Below are 21,137 nucleotides of genomic sequence, written 5' to 3' on the forward strand. Positions count from 1 at the left end.
AGATCCTTCTGTTCTGTTAGGGCGTCAGCAATTCTCTGTTCCGTCCATACCTACCAGGAATTATCGCCCCTTATTCCTACCTACGTGCACAGCAGATTCGCTACGCACAATTCTTTAAATTGAAATAGTTTGTATCACGTTTTCTCCACGGAACTTTCTCTTCCCTATAATATTTTCTTAAATAATATGGTAAATGAGATTATTTTGAGTTTTTACTTACGAACAATATTTTCACTACTATTATCTTCCCTCTTAGCTGTAGGTTCTAATGACGGCAATGATAAAATTAGCTGTGAAAAGGGGCATAGCTGGCCGGACGGGCAAATAAAACACCTCCATCGCGACGGTGATGCTATTAGAAAATTGTGTATTCTAATTAGGCTTTTAGCATTTAGTGCATAATTTGATGTATTAAATAATTAGGAAGACAAAAATAAATAAATAAAATGAAACTTATATAATATTACTTCCTAATTGTAAAGGGAAATTTTAGAATAAAATCATTTTATTGCTCACCTTATGGAACAACTCTTGGTTTAACTTTAATTTTTCACAAAGTATGCTGGAGAGAAGTCCTTATCACATTCAGAGAATGTAGTTTTGGCTTTAAATCTCTGGCATATGGAATCGATAATGGCTTCTATTTTTAATCGAATTGTTTATATGTAAGGGGTACATAGTACACATATAGTTTAAAAAACCCAACAAATGGATCCTGTGGGACGGGCAGCCGAAGCGAGAACTTTTAGTTTTCAAACGGAAGGCTGTGACACCATATTATTTCACGCATAATCTCTTAGAAAATTATATTACAAATATCACATTTGTTTAATTTTATTCGATTTTATTCGGCAATCATTAATTTAAATGTACCTATTACATGTTAATCAATATTGTTTAGGTCATCAGAACGTAACGTGCGTATTGGGCTGGGAGTCCTAGACAGCATGTTATCCTTACCGAAATCGTCCGATATACCGTCAGCTGGGGAATACAGATTTCTCTTAATAGGTTAACAATATTAATTTATATTATATTTATATTATTTATTTAATACGATTCTTAGCTAAAGAATACTTTCAGGCCAAAGATCGGCAAAGCACCAACAATATAATTATAAAGTATTTAAATATCAAATGAGTACACATATTTAAATTACATACCTTGATCCAGTAGGTTACTTTTTCTAATTTGGTTCACGGAATTTAACGAAGTTATGAGCTGTTTACTTGTGTGTTCGGCTGTCTCTAAAGTTGTTGGTAGGTCTAATAATCGTTGATTTTGAATACCGTCTCCAGGTCCCATATGAGAAATGTGGTTGAAATTCGTTGGACCAGATATCATTTTTGATCTTCGATCACTGAAATTATTTTTAAATTACAAAAATACATTTTCACAGATATAGACTGCCTATTGTTTTGCAAAATAACTAACATGCATATAAATTAATTTATATTAAGAGGAAGAAAATAAAACCAAGGTGGAATGCAATAAATTCAAAATATTTGCCAAAATGGCAAAAGAGTAAAAGAAAGAATAATATTGCCAGATTTAGATGCCAAGTAAACCCTAAAAATATGTTGCGGTTCGGCCCCAAAGCATTAATAACTTGGTAGGAATAATCAGATTTATCTAGCTGCAAGTAGATGCCAACTATAGGTATTTTATACTTTCAGTATTTACCTTTTAACTGTTTTGTTTATTTCTCTAAGAGAAAATCTGCGTTTAATGTTACTGACTCCTTTTTGGTCGCCATCATGATGGTGCAATTGTCCCTCTGTAAGGAAAAACAATTAAATTTTAATTTGAATAATGTTGAGGATATAAGAATGTTTCAGTCAAGTGTATATACTACTTACTTGTATGAATATTTGCCAAGTATATAATCAAAGGTGTATCATTGATAGATGTTAAAACAACGTTGCCTATATTATTCAGAGGAAGTGACTGTTTTATACCAATCGATTGAACCCACTCTGAGGTTTGAGTGTTGAATATATCCAGATGAGTTTCCGAGAATACCAACAAATGACCATCGGAATATGCTGCAAATATAAAAGTATGAGGATCGTTTTTTAAATATTTAACTCATATCATTTTATTTTTTTTAAGACCCCGTAAAAAAACGTATTGAAAATGTACGTAACCGGCAATTAGGATCATCAACTATTGGATTGTAATGGAGCTAAAGATAAATGAAGTTAGTTAATGCTTTTTCCGAATGCAATTAATCTTTAACACGCATTTATTAACCAAGTAAAGTAGAAAATTATTCAAAAGCCAATCGGATGATAATTAAAACATTTTTTTGATAGAAAGATGGGCATGGCTAGATCGACTCGGCTATTATTGCAGATATTTTTTTTTATATCTTTATAGAATTAAAACTTTTACAAACAAAAACATTATACCTTTCTTACCATTTACAATGGGATCTGGGTATAAAAACACTTGTTTGGACAAGGGCAATAAGACTAATATATTAATACTTACTTATATAAGTGGGAAAAGCCGGATACATTATTTCTCTATCTCGTGATTTTCGTCCTTGCAAGTCAACATATATTGCTAGAGTTTGAAATACCAATAGGTATTCTCCAAAAGTTCCTCCGGTTGGGGACAGTATTTCAATTACTCGAACAGCGTCGACGCCAGAATAATTCAAAAACGCACATAGTTGATTTTCTGGATGAACAAGAGCTAGTAAAGAAATAATTGTTTTTTTAAATAGAAGTATTTACATTTATTTACCGATTAATAAACAGTTCAACCTTGATTATCATTACTTTGAGTAAACGGAAACCATTATTATACCATCTTTTACCGTGATTTACCTCTTTACCTCTAACAGACAACTACGGCTATCCGACTAGATCAGGCATATTGCCTTTAACAAATAAGTGTATTTCAAGGGATAAATAAGATATCTTAATGCATAACATTACTTATATAGATTCACATGTTCTTACTTACACATTGCTGTTGCTTCGCCTCTCAAAAAATAGGCTGTAAATCCACTTTGATGAGCAACAACTAGGCGCATATCTGACAGTATTTGAAGATGTTGAGCTAAATATCCGATCGTGAACTCACAAGTCTTTTGGTGTCTAGTACGCGTTCGATTAATTTCGTAAACGATGATTTGAGTGTGGTTATTGGGTCGTTTTAACGCAATAATAAATGAATACACAATACTTGGATAACGCCGTATTATTCCGGTACAAGCAGAAATACAATTTTTAGACTCTATTACTTTTATCCATTCTACGTCACTTGCCTCCAAAGCTCTTATCGGTAAAAGCCTCAAATGTCGCTGTTTTCCACAAAGAATAACAATTATCTGCTCTTCTTCAATATACCACAATTGCAATATTTTTTTTGTTTCGCCAATACGAGCAATTTCTGCAAGAAAAAATATGATTTGGTTTTAATATTTTTTATTAAAAAGCAGACTATAAATTAAAGTGAGTGTGCTAATTACAAGCAAATATTTATTTGAAATGTTAGAAAGTAAGCTGAAGTAAATGAAGTAAAGCAACGATCCTTTTATAAATATGAATTTAAGAGCTATGCTACTTTTACTCACCATATTGATCTAGGTTTAAATAGAATAGCCCATCTTCTGTTCCTAGTAGAATTTGATTTGTGTAAGTTATAACACAACATAGTGCGTTTCGTATTAGCGACAAATTATTGTCCAATATTTCGTTTACTTTGTAAATGGCCGTATTTGGTAAATTGTTTCGTTTTAAAATGCGATGAAGTTCTCCCAATGCAATTACCCATTTGGACTTTTCCGATTCATTATCCGCCAACATCAAAGTGCTTAAAGAGATTCCTCCTTCAATAAGAGACGTTTTAATCTAAAAGAGAAAAGGGCGAATATACTTTAATTTAACATCTTCAAAGTTGTTTTACGTAATCTTCTTTTAGTGTAGAACCACATTACTTGCAGTACATACATCATATCGAAGAAAATAAAAAAGAGCTCGTTTGCTTTAGCAGTAATAAATAGAACAAAAATACCGATCCCACAGTAGGAATCACACCTGTGACAGACCATACCCCTTGCAAAAGCCTCTACTCGAAAGCCACACCAACAATTTGTTTGTTATGAGAAAAAAACTAATTTAAATATCGGCAGATAACCACAGCACAGAATACAATACAGCCGCAATTGCGATGTTGTTGATAGAATCCAATAAAAACGCGCATGAATCTGTGTACATGTATACAGAAATTTGTGCGCTTTGTGCTAGCTGCCGCTGACACGTGGGCAGCCAATACATATATAACCACACGTTTTCTTTAATTACTTCTTTGTTTCTTAACCGATCTTGATGAAATTTTGAACAGTAAATCTTATTGTTCTTTAGAATATCTGTATATTCTCAACAAATCAAAATAAAATGAAAGATATATACATATACTATTCTAGAAGCTACAGGTTAAGTTTGGTGACAATAGCTCTTAAAATTACGAGATTTGCTTAAAAAACAGGATTTCGTTATCGATATTTATCGATTACTTTGAAACGGGGCCAGTTATCAAATATTGAAAACCAACTCGTACTGCGCGGGCATTAGGAGGACCTATGTTCAATGGACGGACAGACAGGTGGACATGGCTAGATCGACCTCGGCTATTAAATGCCTCGTTCAGGTACACGAGGACAACGTACCACCTTAAAAATGGACTAAAGAGCGCGTGAAGCAGCCACAGTCGGCGACGACGATCAAGTGCGCATAGCGAAGATTAACACGACGAACGCAACCCAAAAAAATAAATTCATTTAGACAGGGAAACGTTACATCAGTTCATAAAACAATTCTTATTGGGATCAAAAGAAACTGTCAAACATAATTATATTGAGCTCTTACCTTAAAAATACACGGGACATCTTTTTTAGCAGCATGAATAACGTCACTTTCCCGGACGCTGCCAACAGAAAATTCTGGATCACGCATATCTAACACTTGGGATACACTTACACTAGGTAAAGCACATCGATCAGTAGATATATCATACAAAAACAATTTAAAGTCACACACGACCACAAATTGACGAATCCATCCTCGTTTTATGACTCCGGATTTGGGTACCTTAACATATCCTTCATATGCTGTTCCAATTCCTCTTGTGGGATCTATACCCAAAGGCCTCTTAGTTTGATCCATGGGTACTGGACACATAGTCGGAACTCTTTGACAACAAACAGTATGACATGCAAAACCACAAATTTCACAAACAACGCCTTGCCTTGTTAATCCCACCATTAAAGAAGTACAATGGTTGCATTTGGTAGGACTACTAAATGTTCGTACAAGGAATTGGTGAATTGAAGAAGTGTTGGTTTTTTTTTTGGATTCCTCATAATTCGAACTACTTTCAGATCTAATGTCATCATTAATAGTAGTATTTTTTACACTTACGTTGTCTTTAACTGTTTTAAGTGAATATTTTGATTCGTAGTTAAAAAGCATTCCACTATTGGACGCTTGAAACAAATTGGACGCAGAAGAAATACTATCCCTTGCATCGTTTACATATGATTCTTCAGGGTCTATCACATCAGGGTTTATCGATATATCTTTGAAGAATGCGTTGTTATGATGCGAGGATTTATTTAAAAAAGACTCCGAATATGCAACATCAATTTTCTGTATGTCTCTAAGTTCGACTTCCTTTTTTTTTAAATCATAGAGAATATTGTCGCATCGCTTTTTATAATCACAAACTTCTTTTTGGGTAGAAATAAGTTCAGCCCTTGTTTGACTTAGCTCCTCAGCTATAAATGCCTTTGCCTGAATTTCGCGTTGAAGCGCACTTTGCAAATTGAGTAACTCCATTTTATCCAATTTTTGTGATCGCCTATTTCTCCAATTTTTATGATCTACTGCATTATTATTTAAAGCTCCAACATGTTTGAGATATTCTATTTCTTCAGTCATTTTTGTAGCTAACGCTTGTAAATAACTTCTAGCATCTCTTTCATCCGATACCCATTGAATAATTTCTGCCATTTGGAGCTCCCAATGGTTTATTGCTTCTCGCTTGACTTGTAATTCCTTAAGTATTTGGATTTCATCCGCTTGTAAGTCACGTAAATTTTTACATTTTTCGCTTACTTCTGAGCTTAAACGTTGCTTCTCTTCGTACCATGTTGATTTATCCAAATCATGTCTTTTCTGCAGTTCTAAAATCGTTTCTGCTGAATCAGCAATATAATCCATAGGGGCACATTTTAGTTTCTCATGTGCTTGTTGCAACTCAGCAGCAAGTATTGAGTTGGATGTTTCTAACTCACTGAGTTGTTCTTTCAGGGCTTCTAGCTCTAAATTAGTGCGCGCCTGTTGATGATTTAATTTTTCGGCATATTGAAGCTCTAAACGTTCCATTTCGTATGTTGCCATTCCCGAAGGAGTTGTAGGAGTTGTTGAATCTACATTTGGTATCGATTTTCGAAAATCTATTTGTAACTTTCTGCAACATTCTTCAGCGTGCTCTCTAATTTTTTTTTCTTTCGACGCTTCATTTACAGCATCTTCAATATGAAGTTCCAATTCTCTTCTCGTTTTATCAGACTTTCGCAACTCATTTCTTAAACTATCATTTTTTTGGATTGCCGCATCAAGCTCTTCTTCTTTATCTCTAACTTGTCTTGAGAGTTTTTGCTTTTGGTTTCGAAGTTCAGTAAGCTTCTCGGTGACTTCCGAGTATTCCATCATTGCCACATTGCGCTGAGAAATTGTTTCCTTAAGTTCAGATTCTTGAATTTTGAGTCTCTCAATAAGTTCATTATACTTTGCGGATAGTTCGTTCTTTTCTCGTTTAGACGTAACTAACTGTTCTGTTAATGTTTTTATTTGATTGTTATATATTTCGCTAGATTTATCTGTTTCGTTAGTTAGTTTATTGCACAAAAAGGGACTTCCCAGAGATTTATCGAAACCAGACGTTTGATTTTTATTATCGGGGGACAGGTCAACTGACTTTGAATCTGATCTACAACAGTTTTGGGAAAATGTAAATCCGATAAATGGCAAATGAAATCCAGAAAAGGCAGGATTTGATGAAGGAGGAATAGAATCTATTAATCTCACATCATTATCATCCACATCAAAATTTGATGTGTCTGTTGGACTCGATACTTCTGGTATATAAGGCGCAAGGCCAGATCTAATATTTTCCCAATCAATTCCATCGAACCATGTATGTTGCATAAAATCTTGTAGACCCTTCTGACCAAGTCGGTTTTCTGGTGTACAAATTAGCTTGCAAAGCAAGTCCTTAGATGCTTCCGATAACTTACAGTGTGAAGTATCTTGAGAAGGTAAATTAAAGCAATTTTGGTGGTTCATAATTTTTCCATATGTTTCCACTAAACTTTCTGCATAAAATGGAGTTTCACCATACAACATTTCATACATACATACACCAAGTGACCACCAATCACACTCTGTTCCGTAACGTCCTTTTCCATCCTCCATGGCCCTTAAAATTTCGGGTGATATATAATCAGGTGTACCAACAGCAACATTCGATTGAACGGTACCATCCTTATCCAATCGTAAGCAGGATCCAAAATCTGCTAGCCGTACATGCCCTCGTTTATCTAACAAAACATTGTCCGGTTTTATATCTCTATGAACATATTTGAGTTGGTGAATGCTATTTATCGCTAAGATCATTTCTGTAATATAAAATTTTGCCATATCTTCAGGAAGTTTATCTTCAAATTTGCTCAATAATGTTAATAAGTCTCCACCGCAGTAATAGTCCATAACCAGGTACTAAAAAGAGGAAAAAAATATTTACATATATATCTAAAAATGAGAATCGTATAAGGCAGATTATTATAACACCAAATTTACTAGTTTTTCTTTATATTTAAATCGAATCTCCCCATCACGAAGCTTTAACACAGACCTGGCGACATATCGCCATTTTCTATTCTGCTCTAATTAGCTCTTGGAGTAGTAATTTTATTTTTTTTGCATGATATACGCTGATCGCTTTTATGAGAGTTCTTTGATATAGACATAGGTAGACATAGACATAGGTAGAACTTTCCCACTCCGATTCCCCACTCCCACTCAAAACTTAACCTTTTTCACCGAATTGTGAAAATACATTTTTTTGGTTAGGTGTTCAGCTACTAGATAATTTTATAAAGATCGGACTACTATAACAAAGATTAATTAAAAGTGTATTGCGACTGGGCAACCTTCCCGCCGTACTTTCTTGAAAGTGTGTTTAAGTGTTTTTTTTGGATGCACTTAAGAACATTTAAACTATCCAAAGCTTATATTATCGACATCTGACACATCAAAATGAATGAGCAAAAATAGTGCTTGTTTATACTTTCCGGTTAATTTATAGCATACCAAATTTATATTATCCTGAAAAGCGTAGTGCAAGTTTGTAATCCATTGACGATCTCCCAGAACTAACACATCTCTTTCTTCGCGAAAACATGCCGTCTCAGCTCGCTTTAACATCTCCCATTTGTTTAATATTTTCATTGCAAAAATATTTTCCGACGAAAGCATGCGAACAACACAAACTTCACCAAACGCTCCACGGCCAATAATTTTCAATATTTCAAAGTCTTCACGTGTCAGGCGAAGCTTCCTTACAATGTGTACAAACGGTTTAGCTGAAATTCGAAAACAAAAATTTATATTTTAAACAAGTTTTACATATGATTTTGGAAAAGATTGTTTCTTTTTGGGCTTTTTAAGCAATAGATTCTAAGCATAGATTCTAAACTTGATATACTTATGTACTCATGTGTTCGGCGATATATAAAGTCTTAATTTTTGTTTTCGTGGATCGGTGTTGATGTTGAAATTTGACAAGAAGAATACTTATTAACTCATAATGCAAATATAAGTGACACTTTAAGAAGACACATTTAAAGGATATTTATTACCCTATGTCAAAAAATATACATTTTATTGAGAGATTGGGATTCCAAAATTTGCCCTAGCTGCCGCAAACACGTCGCCAGCCAAAGCATTTTGTTTAATAACTTTTGTGATTCTTAACCGATCTAGATGAAATTTTCATCAGTAGATCTTATTTTGCCCTAGCTGCCGCAATACACGTCGCCAGCCAAAGCATTTCTGATTTATAAAACTGTTTGTCGATTCTGAATGCCGATTCTAGATGAAGACTGTCAAAACAGTCAGATCTTATTTTGCTTTACATGGAATTATCATACGAACCTAGGGGTAAGATTTGACATGAATTTCGACTAAAAATGTTGTAGTCAGATTTGAATGCCAGATTATTATAGAGGAAAGACCATGCACAAAAAGCCAAGCCTCATGAAAATCGTTGAGTTTTGACCGATTTATGGAAGTGGGAAATTTGACCCATGTCATAACGAATCCTAGGGGTAAGATTTTGACATGAATTTCGACTACAAAATTGGTAGTCAGATTTGAATGCCAGATTATTATAGAGGAAAGACCATGGACAAAAAGCCAAGCCTCATGAAAATCGGTTGAGTTTTGACCGATTTATGGAAGTGGGAAATTTAGACCCATGTCTATAACGAATCCTAGGGGTAAGATTTTGACATGAATTTCGACTACAAAATTGGGAGTCAGATTTTGACATGAATTTCGACTAAAAATGTTGTAGTCAGATTTGAATGCCAGATTATTAAAGAAGGAAAATCATGGACAAAAAGCCAAGCCTCATGAAAATCGGTTGAGTTTTGACCGATTTATGGAAGTTGGAAATTTAGACCCATGTCTATATACGAATCCTAGGGGTAAGATTTTGACATGAATTTCGACTAAAAAATTTGTAGTCAGATTTGAATGCCAGATTATTATAGATGGAAAACCATGGACAAAAAGCCAAGCCTCATGAAAATCGGTTGAGTTTTGACCGATTTATGGAAGTTGGAAATTTAGACCCATGTCTATATACGAATCCTAGGGGTAAGATTTTGACATGAATTTCGACTAAAAAATTTGGTAGATTTGAATGCCAGATTATTAAGAGGGAAAATCATGGAAAAAAGCCAAGCCTCATGAAAATCGGTTGAGTTTTGACCGATTTATGGATGGGAAATTTAGACCCATGTCTATATACGAATCCTAGGAGTAAGATTTTGACCATGAGATTTCGACTATTAAATGGAAAACCATGGACAAAAAGCCAAGCCTCATGAAAATCGGTTGAGTTTTGACCGATTTATGGAAGTTGGAAATTTAGACCCATGTCTATATACGAATGCTAGGGGTAAGATTTTGACATGAATTTCGACTAAAAAATTTGTAGTCAGATTTGAATGCCAGATTATTATAGAGGGAAAATCATGGATAAAAAGCCAAGCCTCATGAAAATCGGTTGAGTTTTGACCGATTTATGGATGTTGGAAATTTAGACCCATGTCTATATACGAATCCTAGGGGTAAGATTTTGACATGAATTTCGACTAAAAAATTTGAAGTCAGATTTGAATGCCAGATTATATTAAATGGAAAACCATGGACAAAAAGCCAAGCCTCATGAAAATCGGTTGAGTTTTGACCGATTTATGGAAGTTGGAAATTTAGACCATGTCTATATACGAATCTAGGGGTAAGATTTTGACATGAATTTCGACTACAAATTTGTAGTTAGATTTTAATGCCAGATTATTATAGAGGGAAATTCATTGACAATGAATCCTAGCCTCATGAAAATCGGTTGAGTTTTGACCGATTTATGGATGGAAATTTAGACCATGTCTATATACGAATCTAGGGGTAAGATTTTGACATGAATTTCGACTACAAATTTGTAGTTAGATTTTAATGCCAGATTATTAAGAGGGAAAATCATGGACAAAAAGCCAAGCCTCATGAAAATCGGTTGAGTTTTGACCGATTTATGGGAGTGGGAAATTTAGACCCATGTCTATATACGAATCCTAGGGGTAAGATTTTGACATGAATTTCGACTAAAAATGTTGTAGTCAGATTTGAATGTCAGATTATTATAGAGGGAAAATCATGGACAAAAAGTCAAGCCTCATGAAAATCGGTTGAGTTTTGACCGATTTATGGAAATTGGAAATTTAGACGCATGTCTATATACTAATTCTAGGGGTAAGATTTTGACATGAATTTCGACTACAAATTTGTAGTTAGATTTTAATGCCAGATTATTATAAGAGGGAAAATCATGGACAAAAAGCCAAGCCTCATGAAAATCGGTTGAGTTTTGACCGATTTATGGGAGTGGGAAATTTAGACCGATGTCTATATACGAATCCTAGGGGTAAGATTTTGACATGAATTTCGACTACAAATGTTGTAGTTAGATTTTAATGCCAGATTATTATAGAGGGAAAACCATGGACAAAAAGCCAAGCCTCATGAAAATCGGTTGAGTTTTGACCGATTTATGGAAATTGGAAATTTAGACGCATGTCTATATACTAATCCTAGGGGTAAGATTTTGACATGAATTTCGACTACAAATTTGTAGTTAGATTTTAATGCCAGATTATTATAGAGGGAAAATCATGGACAAAAAGCCAAGCCTCATGAAAATCGGTTGAGTTTTGACCGATTTATGGGGTGGGAAATTTAGACCTATGTCTATATACGAATCCTAGGCGTAAGATTTTGACATGAATTTCGACTAAAAAATTTGAAGTCAGATTTGAATGCCAGATTATTTTAGATGGAAAACCATGGACAAAAAGCCAAGCCTCGGTTGAGTTTTGACCGATTTATGGGAGTGGGAAATTTAGACCCATGTCTATATACGAATCCTAGGGGTAAGATTTTGACATGAATTTCGACTAAAAATGTTGTAGTAAGATTTGAATGCCAGATTATTATAGAGGGAAAATCATGGATAAAAAGCCAAGCCTCATGAAAATCGGTTGAGTTTTGACCGATTTATGGATGTTGGAAATTTAGACCCATGTCTATATACGAATCCTAGGGGTAAGATTTTGACATGAATTTCGACTAAAAAATTTGAAGTCAGATTTGAATGCCAGATTATTTTAGAGGGAAAACCATGGATAAAAAGCCAAGCCTCATGAAAATCGGTTGAGTTTTGACCGATTTATGGATGTTGGAAATTTAGAGCCATGTCTATATGCGAATCCTAGGGGTAAGATTTTGACATAAATTTCGACTACAAAATTTGAAGTCAGATTTGAATGCCAGATTATTTAAGATGGAAAACCATGGACAAAAAGCAAAGCCTCATGGAAATCGGTTGAGTTTTGACCGATTTATGGAAGTTGGAAATTTAGACCCATGTCTATATACTAATTCTAGGGGTAAGATTTTGACATGAATTTCGACTAAAAAATTTGTAGTCAGATTTGAATGCCAGATTATTAAAGAGGGAAAATCATGGACAAAAAGCCAAGCCTCATGAAAATCGGTTGAGTTTTGACCGATTTATGGGAGTGGGAAATTCAGACCCATGTCTATATACGAATCCTAGGCGTATGATTTTGACATGAATTTCGACTAAAAATGTTGTAGTCAGATTTGAATGCCAGATTATTTTAGAGGGAAAACCATGGATAAAAAGCCAAGCCTCATGAAAATCGGTTGAGTTTTGACCGATTTATGGATGTTGGAAATTTAGACCCATGTCTATATACGAATCCTAGGGGTAAGATTTTGACATGAATTTCGACTAAAAAATTTGAAGTCAGATTTGAATGCCAGATTATATTAAATGGAAAACCATGGACAAAAAGCCAAGCCTCATGAAAATCGGTTGAGTTTTGACCGATTTATGGGAGTGGGAAATTCAGACCCATGTCTATATACGAATCCTAGGCGTATGATTTTGACATGAATTTCGACTAAAAAATTTGTAGTCAGATTTGAATGCCAGATTATTATAGAGGGAAAATCATGGACAAAAAGTCAAGCCTCATGAAAATCGGATGAGTTTTGACCGATTTATGGGAGTGGGAGATTTAGACCAATGTCTATATACGAATCCTAGGGGTAAGGTTTTGACATGAATTTCAAATAAGCCGAAAGCGGTTATATAAACATTTCTATTTACCATCCGATCGGCTTCAAGCTCATTTCCAATTTTTCAAACTCCAACGCTTTTGAACGGATAATGGGGTCAATGGTTATATGAACGAATAGTTTTTATTTTTTATTGCTAAGAAAGTAAACCATAAAAAAACAAAATTTCAAATTTGCTCCTTTTTACAGACTGAAAGTTGCGCCTACTTTAAGCGGGATGCACAATACATACGTAATGCAAACTAGTTTTTAGATAATTAATCTATGATTCTAAATGATATTTTTATTTATTTGTTTGTATAGTCTTGTGAAAATATTGTTTCAGCTACGCTTCCTGAAGTATATGGACATTTTAATCAACTAGGGCCCTCCTGGTACGGGAACTTGGGGTCCGATCAAAAACCAGACTGTCTGTAGGTTCTCGGGAGTCAACGTAGCTTTCATCCTGGCTGAGTGCTCTTAGCAGATGGGGTTCATCACGGCACTAATTTCGAACAAAACGGTTTGCCCGCCTATAGGAGAAGGTACTTGACAGATTTTACACCAGCCTTCCAAAGGCCTCCTAATTGCAGTGTTCACGGAGATGTGAACTCAAATCTACATCCTCTTTATGACCCAAATTCTCTCATCTCTTTGTCGGAGTGCACAACCTGGGAACATCCTCAACGACGAATATCTTTGGAAAGACAATAAGATCAAGTCAGTGGACGGAAACAACTTCTTAATCAACCACCATAAACACAAAACAAATAAAAAAAAAACACAAAGACTTACCACGAATTTTTATAGTTGTTTAGACTGGCCTCAAAAAACAAGCTCGTTTGAGGCTGAATATAACATTTTTTGAGGTAACAGCCTATTCCGATGTCTTTCCAACGGACCTACTCAGCGCTTACAACCCAAACACGCTGTATAAAGATGCTCTTAAATGCTCATAGACCGGCTCGTATATTGCTCGTATTGCATGTGTTGTGTCTCGCGCATTTGAGTCATCTCCTCAGTTTTATGAAAAGCCTGATAGTATTCAATTAATGAAGTAACTACTTGGAACTTATTTAAAACGTAATCTGAACATTTTGAGGTGTGGCGACTATCGTTCATCATATCAATTAAATTGAACGATTAATTTCTTCGCCTGCACCTATAGCATTTCACAGGAAATCTCGAAGTGGAGATGTAGGGGTCAGCCCTCTTCTTCATTTAAAAAACGATGGTCCGCAAAACTGACTAAAAGGTTGAAACTTAACCGAACTATTAGACCTATTTCTGCTGAGTTTTGTTTTGTTGGCACATCCCGCCAAGTAGCTTCAATTGACAACTTAATCATGGGTGATTTTCAATTCCGACCGATCCGTTTGATTGGAACTTTGGATAGTTAGTTTATTCAGAAACAGAGATATGCGATAAACTGAGCACCACAAACCAAATTGAAGCGAACAAATTTATTTAATTTTAATTCTATGCAGCAAAATTAAAGGGCGAGATCGCAGGCGTACTATAAAACAAGATGTGGCAGCGTCCATAGCCAAACTTACACGAATTTGTTAAGCTGACATCAATTGAACAATTTTTTCCGCAATTAGCGGTACATTCCAGCATCCGCGACAAAATAAATATAATGCAAAGGGGGACCGCAGACAATACGATACAGTTCGGCACATTGGGCAAATTTGAGCAAGCCCCTGTAGTTCTATCATCAGGTTAGTATTTTAGGCCAGCTGTGAAAGTATCTAACAAGACGCATAGAACAAAAGACGGTGTTCTTAGACGTCTCATCGATTTTTATTTTTTACTTGGAAACGGGGCAAGTTAGATTATCAGAAAAAAACTCGTACTGCGCGGGAACTAAGAGGTCCTACATTTTCAAGTCTCTAGCTCTTATAGGTTCTGAGATCTTTGCATAGGACAGACGGACGGACGAACGGACAGACAGGCGGACATGGCTAAATCGACTTGGTTATTGATGCTGATCAAGAATATATATATATGTACTTTATGGGGTCGGAGATGCTTGCTTCTGCCTGTTTTATACAATTGCAGAAATACATTATACCCTTTTTACCAATTTTCCATGGTTTCTGAGTATAAAAATATAATCCCGTGTATCACAGAACAAATTAACCTTATATTTTATATCTCCCCTCATTTTCATAATATTGACATTCAAATCTGGATATTTTATTTGATTTTAAACAGGGTACCCCGCGAACGGGAGACATATTTCATAATACCGAAGTTATTCAAGAGTGAATTGCTTATTATTTGGACCAGCCGCATATTCATAGATACAAATTTGAATGTTTGTGTCGGACGCTCCCAATTAGAATATTTTTACTCAAGCTCTAAATGTGGGATATATACATTTCACAGATTTAACACTTTGACAAGAATATAAACGAGAATATTTTATAAGTTTTAAGCTTTAAATTACAAAAGCGGTGTAAAATTGCATTAAGACGAAAAGACGGACGATAAGCAAGACGCATATTCCAAAAAAACAACAACTATGCACGTTGTGAACAGGGTATAAAAATAACGTATTTAGAGCTTACCAAGCTTCAGAAAATCCGATACACTTTTTTCTCTCCGAAGAGATGAGTTACTGCATTCATCGTAAAGTAATATAAATGTATCCAATAAAGCATCAATTGAAAATTGGTGACTTTTAAAGTTATCTTCTAAGTTAAGGCTGCAATTTAACTTCTTATCGCCATCTGGTTCACTTAAAAACGACTCCAGCAGTTCAAGCCTCTTGTTGCAGCTTAATGCGAGAACATCTGAAAGCAAAGTAGTAATTATTTATTTTTTCTAAATATATGTATCAAAATTAAAAACAAAAAATTGAATGCAATTATTAGTCATTATAGGCACTCAATAAATCATGAAATCTGCTTTTCACTATAAGCACTAACCATACAAGGACGAACGGACGGATAGACGGACATGGCTAGATCGACTTTTACCCATTTTTAATGGGTTCAAAGAGCCATAGATGAGCAAATTGGCGAGCACCGAACAACTCGGTACCTCGGAGGACGTTATGTTAATGTACCCCGACCATAAAGACCCTTTTGACCTGAATACTGATGCGTCCGATTACGGCATTGGGCCTTCGTGTCCCAAAACCGGCGACCAATAACAATGATCTCCAGATCTTTGAAAGACAGTAAGGTCAACTACGCTACTAACGAGCCTGGGTCTTAGCCGTCGTCGTAATCTCTATGGAGTTAGGGATATTAACATATTCAGCATTCTCGACGGTCAGCGATGAGTAGCGGCGGTCCCGGCGGTCATCGACAGCTTATTGCGAAACATCCGCTTCGAAATTGGGTCAGCTGCACGGGGCGCCTACGCTGCGTATGAATGACCTAATTCATACAGACGAACATTGCTAGGGTTCTTTGGATTAATTCCGTTTACAGAAAATCCAATTTCGTCGTGAAATGTTGAACGCATTAAAGATATTTCCGAAACCATAAAGTATATAACAGCCGAGTTCATATAGCCATTTCCGTCTATTTGTTTCTATGCAAACTAGTCGCTCGGTTTTAAAGCTATCGTCTTGCAATTTACATAGATCCGTCTCTCTGTTGCAGGCAGTAAATATGTCGGAACCGACCGAATCGGAAAAATATATCATATAGCTGCCATAGCAACAAAGGGACTCCCTCAGTGAATCAGTCAAATGCCTGGAACAGAAGAAATTGACCTGCACCTTACAATGCAAGGAAGGGTTTAGTACACGAGTAGAAAATCAATAGGGCTGAAATGGGGTATTGTATCTCATATCTTCACTGGTTATATTCAGGAAACATCCTGCCGATTCCTCTGAAGTCCATCTCAACTCATTTAGTGGTGCGCCTATGCGGTCTAAAAGTAGGTTGCTAGGTTGCTATGCTCCCTTCACTAAAATCTTATTAACATCGGATCACTTTATGATAGCTTGCATAGAAATTATCGGTCGATTATTAGGTTCTTGTGTGGCACGGTTCTTTTTTATCAAACTCCATATATTTATCATACTCCACATTTACGAACTTCACTTTTTTCACACATCTGCAAAACCGTAGGCAAATGTCTACAAGGGCATGCCGAAATGTCCCGATTTTTCGATATACCCGTTTAAAAATTTCGCATAGGTCACTTTCCTAAATCAGTTATATGTACATATGTACACACTACGCGAAGGTGAACAAAAGTAAATAAACTGCAACTTTTGGGCCAATTCTAGATACAGCAAAGCACCACAAGAATATTGTTGATCTTCATTGTGTATCGTATATAGATACATGTTTTATGAACAGTTATAACTTTTAATGTCAAATATTATATTGATGCCCGAGATGTATGTATGTATGTATGTATTTACTGTCTGTACTGTCTACCATAACAAAGAGTCATAAAATGTTGTTTCCGCAGAACACATATGCATTTTATTTTCCATTTTACTCTAGCCATATTCAGATAATATGAAAGAACACAGGGAATCATGCAGTTTATATATAAATATAAAGATATATATATATCCTATACTTTTATATATGTATGTATGTATATTTCATTCGTGTCTATAAAAATGTATCGTATGCGTCGTAGATAAAAAAGATGCAACTACTTATTAACTTTCAATTAAATTACCACTAAGCTCAGGTAAGGAGGTTTCATATTCCATTTTATTAACGCTTCTTTGGACAAATCATATCCACAAGGCGGTTGCAAAACAATGTAAAAGCCGACTTATACTGGTCAGGGATGCAATCTAATATTTTTATACATTCGATTTTAGGACTCTGTAAAATAATTCTGTTCGATTAAATATAATAATTCGATTATTTTACCTATCGAAAACAATTCTTTTAATGGATGTTTTCACGGCGGATGCATCAATAATATTAACACACAATTAAAAAAGTTATCGAATTTTCTGTGGCTTATATAAAGCTGAAAATTTATAACCCAAATTTAAGCATATTATGCAGGGTCGTAATTCGCCTAGTTGTACTAAAGGACTCTGTATAAATCTGTACATTTAAAACTACCGAAAGTGCGGCATGCAATCAATTAATTATATTTGCTGTAAAAACAACCTGGCATCGAACAATCGCATTTAAAACTGTTACGGAACTCATCATAAGATTTGGCTCTTTGCTCATGGTTTTGGCCTCTTGATCAATTTGGCATCTAAATCTGGCACCATTATTTATGGACAAAATTCATATGAAAATTGTATACTTAAACATCTTATATAGACATATGTAGGTCGAAATTTCCCACTCCCATAACTCGGTCAAAACTCAACCGAGTTTCATAAGGTTTGGCTTTTTGTTTATAGGTTGACCCAAGATCGATTTGGCATCAAAATCTGGTAATATTATTCTTGATCAATCTTTAAGTGAAAATGGTACCCTAAAATATCCAAAATTTCCCACTCGCATAGCTCGTTCAAAACTCAACCGGTTTTTATAAGGTTTGACCTCCAGATCAATTTGGCATCCAAATCTAGCAATATTATTCTTCAAAATTCAAGTAAAAATGATACCCTCAAATATCCTATATAGTCATAGGTCTAATTTTTCCACCCCCAGAACTCGGTCAAATCTTATCCGACTTCCACGAGGTTTGGGTCTTTGTTTATTTAATTTATTCGTACCACGGGCAAGGCCGGGGTATACCCACTGCTAACATATATATATATATATCTATCACTTTTAAGAACGAATTGTTATGCGTCTGCTCATTTTTCATGAGATGCACTATCCACATAGATACGTATTTCTGAATGGTTTTACGTTCAGAGAGCCTTTTACAACAATGATAAAAATAACAACTAAATTTTACACCGCAATTATGTCCATGTTTTTTTATTCCATAACGAACATATTGAAAGATGGTGCCCAGAAAATCAAGTACATCAACACACGTCACATAGAGCAGATTTATTTAACTTCCTTCACTTGCAAACCTGGTGGCAGCGATTGCTTGATTTTATCTGCCTTCTCTTTGTCTTGTACCACAAGTGTATAAAGAAAACGTGAGCAACGAATCTTGAACTTGGTATTTGTAGGGTTCTTCTTTATTTTGACAGCACGGGCATCGGTGCGGCGAGCCTTGTTCAAAAAATCCTTAACTTCTTTGATTTCACGTGGCATCTAAAAAAATTACTTTCATTTATAAACATCAAACCCATGTACGCTTACTTTTACTTACATTGAACTTTTTTGTCAACAAATTGAATAATTCAACTTGTACTTTCGGGGCCAGTAAAAAAAGGAAAGGGATATCTCTCTGTGATCTTCCGGTTGTCAAACATGGCAGCACACAGTGTTGCTTTGGAGATATAAGTATGTCAAGATATCGTCACAACACGAATCTACTAATATGCATTTTATTTGTTCGTTTCCACTATTCTTATAATATATGACGGAGTCAGAAAGATCTGAGGGTATTATTATATACGTGCAAAACAATCATAAAAAAATACAAACAGTATATGTAATATTTGGGAGTATGTTCTACAACAATGTAAAATTAAGTAATAATGGTATGAATAATTATTAAAACCCAAAAGACTGTTAAATTTTATTTAAAAAAAGTAATGTTAAATACATAAGTGCACATATATATGTATACAACTTGAAACTTAAATTAGAAATAATAATATATTCATAGTCGTTTGATAACAAGAGTGCACGCTTAGTACGGACTGGACCAATTATTGCCTTAAATGAAGAATTTTGTTTTTCACATTTTTCTTCAGCTACGCAAGCTGAAGATAACGTTGAAATTTTAATGCACTCTCCATGGCTGGGTCATTAGCGAGAAAACATAATTCTATACTTGTAGCAAATTTCAAGCCGTCACGAATTATTATCTGGCTTCTCGATAAACAGCCTTGCTTGCACGCTAGCCGCATCTATCGTATGATCAAGCTGGGTCTTAGCATAGATGAGGTTGAGACCATGACCACCGAAGATGCCCAAAGCGCTGGCGATGCTCCATCTCAAGTTGACGACACCGAATATGCATCCCACATGGGGGAGGTGGATTAAGCAGCCACATAAACCGCCCCTCGCACTTTCACACACCACCCCCCATCAAAACCATAGCCATGCCATGTAACCATGTACCTAAAAGTTAATAACAATTCATTTCCTATGTCGGAACCGCTTCTCGTGTTGATTTAACAACGGAGTTATTTCATGTTTTAGGCTCAAGAATAAAGAATAATTTTTCATTTTAGGATTTACACATTCAATTAGAGCAGTTGTCATTTTTTAAGAAATTTCTAATTTAGAATCCAAGTAATTAATGTAAGAATGCAAGAAAGAAATACAGACTACGTGTGCGTTAGCTCTTTATGGAATTCATAAGGTTGGATGATCGGATTGATGATAAAACATAAACTCAAGGAACACTTACAAAGTACTGCCTTAAATTTTGCCTCCTGTCTCGTCAACATACAAATAGCCGGCTTTAGTTTTTCAGTCTTAAACTTCTGGCAGACCTCGCAGCATTTCACAAACTTGGCGGCTTCGCGGAGCATGCCGGGCCAGTAGTAGCTCTAGACTTGTCTTGTTACAGTTCTCCTCACGCCTTGGTTTCCATCAGTGGACGCATAATGATATTCCAGCAACACTCTCTTCTCTGAAGTTTCCATGGGATATATTCCTCGTCGTTTGTAAGGTTTAACAAATTTAGGTAAGGTTGCCCGTTTTCTTCAATGTAGTCGGAGAAATGGTCGATGTTTTTGGCGATCCTGGCACGCATATTCGCGACCATTTGCAGGGAGAATCGACCACCACTGCTTGGAGGATGCCTTAACTGGAACTGCCGAACTGGAACTGCAGAATTTTAAACCCCAACGTTCAATTCTACCGAAGGTAGGTCATAAATTGAGTCGAGCCCTTCTAAATAGCAACTTCCTGATCGACCACAAGATCGCCAGGCACTCCTTTTCCTTTTCCTCTATCGTTTGCGTCAGCACTGCACTGTGTCCATATTCGCTAGCGTCGGTCTGCAGCACGAACCTGGCGAAGAATTCAGGACAAGCTAGAACAGAGGCAGTCGCCAGGCTCTCTTTTAATTGACGCAAAACTGAGTATGAACCGTCAGTAC

At 35.5% G+C, this 21,137-nt stretch overlaps 2 protein-coding genes across 2 annotated transcripts; both read right to left on the minus strand.

Annotated features, from left to right (window-relative positions):
• Window positions 1–823: 823 nt before the first annotated feature.
• Window positions 824–17,803, minus strand: gek (serine/threonine-protein kinase gek). Its single transcript, XM_064686585.1, has 11 exons — window positions 17,661–17,803; window positions 15,575–15,799; window positions 8,388–8,659; window positions 4,881–7,793; window positions 3,587–3,863; window positions 2,974–3,402; window positions 2,494–2,700; window positions 1,860–2,045; window positions 1,684–1,777; window positions 1,164–1,360; window positions 824–984 (listed from the first exon to the last, which is right to left on the minus strand). The coding sequence occupies exons 1-11, from the start codon at window positions 17,692–17,694 to the stop codon at window positions 884–886; spliced, it is 4,935 nt and encodes a 1,644-aa protein (XP_064542655.1). The 5' UTR covers window positions 17,695–17,803; the 3' UTR covers window positions 824–883.
• Window positions 17,804–18,854: 1,051 nt separating this feature from the next.
• On the minus strand, window positions 18,855–19,370 carry RpL38 (ribosomal protein L38). The gene is made up of 2 exons (XM_064686667.1): window positions 19,230–19,370; window positions 18,855–19,171 (listed from the first exon to the last, which is right to left on the minus strand). Exon 2 carries the CDS (start codon window positions 19,169–19,171, stop codon window positions 18,959–18,961), a length of 213 nt encoding a protein of 70 aa, XP_064542737.1. The 5' UTR covers window positions 19,230–19,370; the 3' UTR covers window positions 18,855–18,958.
• Between the last annotated feature and the right edge of the window lie 1,767 nt (window positions 19,371–21,137).

This window comes from Drosophila montana, unplaced genomic scaffold, assembly GCF_035044405.1.
Source record: "Drosophila montana isolate Dmon_TW-CO22-7 unplaced genomic scaffold, ASM3504440v1 contig_3200_1, whole genome shotgun sequence".
NCBI lineage: Eukaryota > Metazoa > Arthropoda > Insecta > Diptera > Drosophilidae > Drosophila > Drosophila montana.

Excerpts from the sequence above, each read along its gene's own strand:
- gek (XM_064686585.1), bottom strand. The coding sequence starts at position 17,694 with ATGGAATATGAAACCTCCTTACCTGAGCTTAGTG. Across the intron at positions 3,864-4,880 it reads ATGTCCCGTGTATTTTTAAG|ATTAAAACGTCTCTTATTGA; the intron begins GTAAGAGCTCAA and ends TTTCTCTTTTAG. Across the intron at positions 985-1,163 it reads AAGTAACCTACTGGATCAAG|CTGACGGTATATCGGACGAT; the intron begins GTATGTAATTTA and ends TGTATTCCCCAG.
- RpL38 (XM_064686667.1), bottom strand. The coding sequence starts at position 19,171 with ATGCCACGTGAAATCAAAGAAGTTAAGGATTTTTTGAACAAGGCTCGC.